Raw genomic sequence first — 1,320 nt, forward strand, 5'->3', positions numbered from 1 at the left:
GATGTAGGTTAGTCGAATAAATAATGTACACTTATTTGCTCAATGATACATGTACATGTAACTCACTCTTCCCCCTCCTCTCTCTCTCTCTGTCTCTCTGTCTCTCTGTCTCTCTCTCTCTCTCTCTCCCCCTCTCTCTCTCTGTCTCTGTCTCTATGTCTCTCTATCTCCATCTATCAGTCTCTCTCTCTGTCTCTCTGTCTCTCTCTCTGTCTCTCTGTCTCTCTCCCTCTCCCTCCCCCCTCTCTTTCTCCCTCTCTAGATACCATTGATATAGTAAATGATTCATTAGTTGGCTCAGACTACAAGGAGGAAGAGGATCCCTCGTTGTATGTTAGTGATAAAACTGGTAGAGGGCCTTTGCCTGATAACTGGATAAGTAATCCTCCTAATGGAGTCATAATGTGCTCATACAAACTCATTAAAGTAAGTGACATCTTTCATGTTTGAAATTGAAATGATTATAGTCCAAATTACTGCTTAGAGTATTGTATGGATGTTTGTTAATTTTTATTTCTCTTATTATTATTATTATTATTATTATTATTATTATTATTATTATTATTATTATTGTAATTTTATTGATTTAATAATAAGTGTTTTGGTGTCAAATTACCATTACATCATTGCTATGGTGTTTGTAATTACCAGCACACTGTCAGGCTAATTATTGTATTTATTATATAATTAAATAGTCATGAATGCAATTATTATACTGGCTATCTAGGTTTCTCTTTTCCCTCTCTCCCCTTTCTCTCTCTCTCTCTCTCTCTCTCTCTCTCTCTCTCTCTCCCTCTCTCTCTCCCTTTCCCTCCTCTCTCTCCCTCCCCTCTTTTTCTTCCAATAGGTAGAATTTCGTTACTGGGGTCTCCAGTCCAGGATTGAGCGTTTCATTCACGACTATGGTCTAAGGCGTGTTATGCTTCGAGCTCATCGTCAGGCCTGGGCGTGGCAAGACGAGTGGGTGGGGCTTACGATGGACGACATTCGGAGACTTGAACGAGAGACTAAACTAATACTTCAGAGGAAACTGGGGAAGGCTGAGGGAGGGGAGGCTGAAGGGGAAGAGATTGAGGAAGATGAAGGGCCTGGTGGTGCTGGTGGTGGTGAGGGAACTGTTGCTAATAGACCAATGAGGTGAGGGAGGTACAATGTAAAAATTAACTCATGAATGTGCACATGTATATCAGAGTACTCTCCTCGTCATTTTTTGATGAAATATACTTTATTATTATTATTATTATTATTAATTTTATAGTGATGTTGCTCCTGCTCCTCCAATGAAGAGGTATTCAATCCCAGTCAGCAGCACCACCTCAT

At 40.0% G+C, this 1,320-nt stretch overlaps 1 protein-coding gene across 1 annotated transcript in view; it reads left to right on the forward strand.

Moving 5' to 3' along the window:
* Nucleotides 1–1,319, forward strand: part of LOC109583183 (membrane-associated phosphatidylinositol transfer protein 1-like) — a gene marked incomplete at its 3' end in the record, with an annotated part of 5,544 nt that extends 4,225 nt beyond the window's left edge. The window contains exons 5-7 of the mRNA XM_019998418.1: nt 237–426; nt 848–1,137; nt 1,259–1,319. Of these exons, the coding sequence (XP_019853977.1) occupies nt 237–426; nt 848–1,137; nt 1,259–1,319 (541 nt within the window). The remainder of the gene's footprint in view (nt 1–236; nt 427–847; nt 1,138–1,258) is intronic.
* Nucleotide 1,320: the final 1 nt, after the last annotated feature.

This window comes from Amphimedon queenslandica, unplaced genomic scaffold (genome assembly GCF_000090795.2).
Source record: "Amphimedon queenslandica unplaced genomic scaffold, v1.1 AMPQUscaffold_13320, whole genome shotgun sequence".
NCBI lineage: Eukaryota > Metazoa > Porifera > Demospongiae > Haplosclerida > Niphatidae > Amphimedon > Amphimedon queenslandica.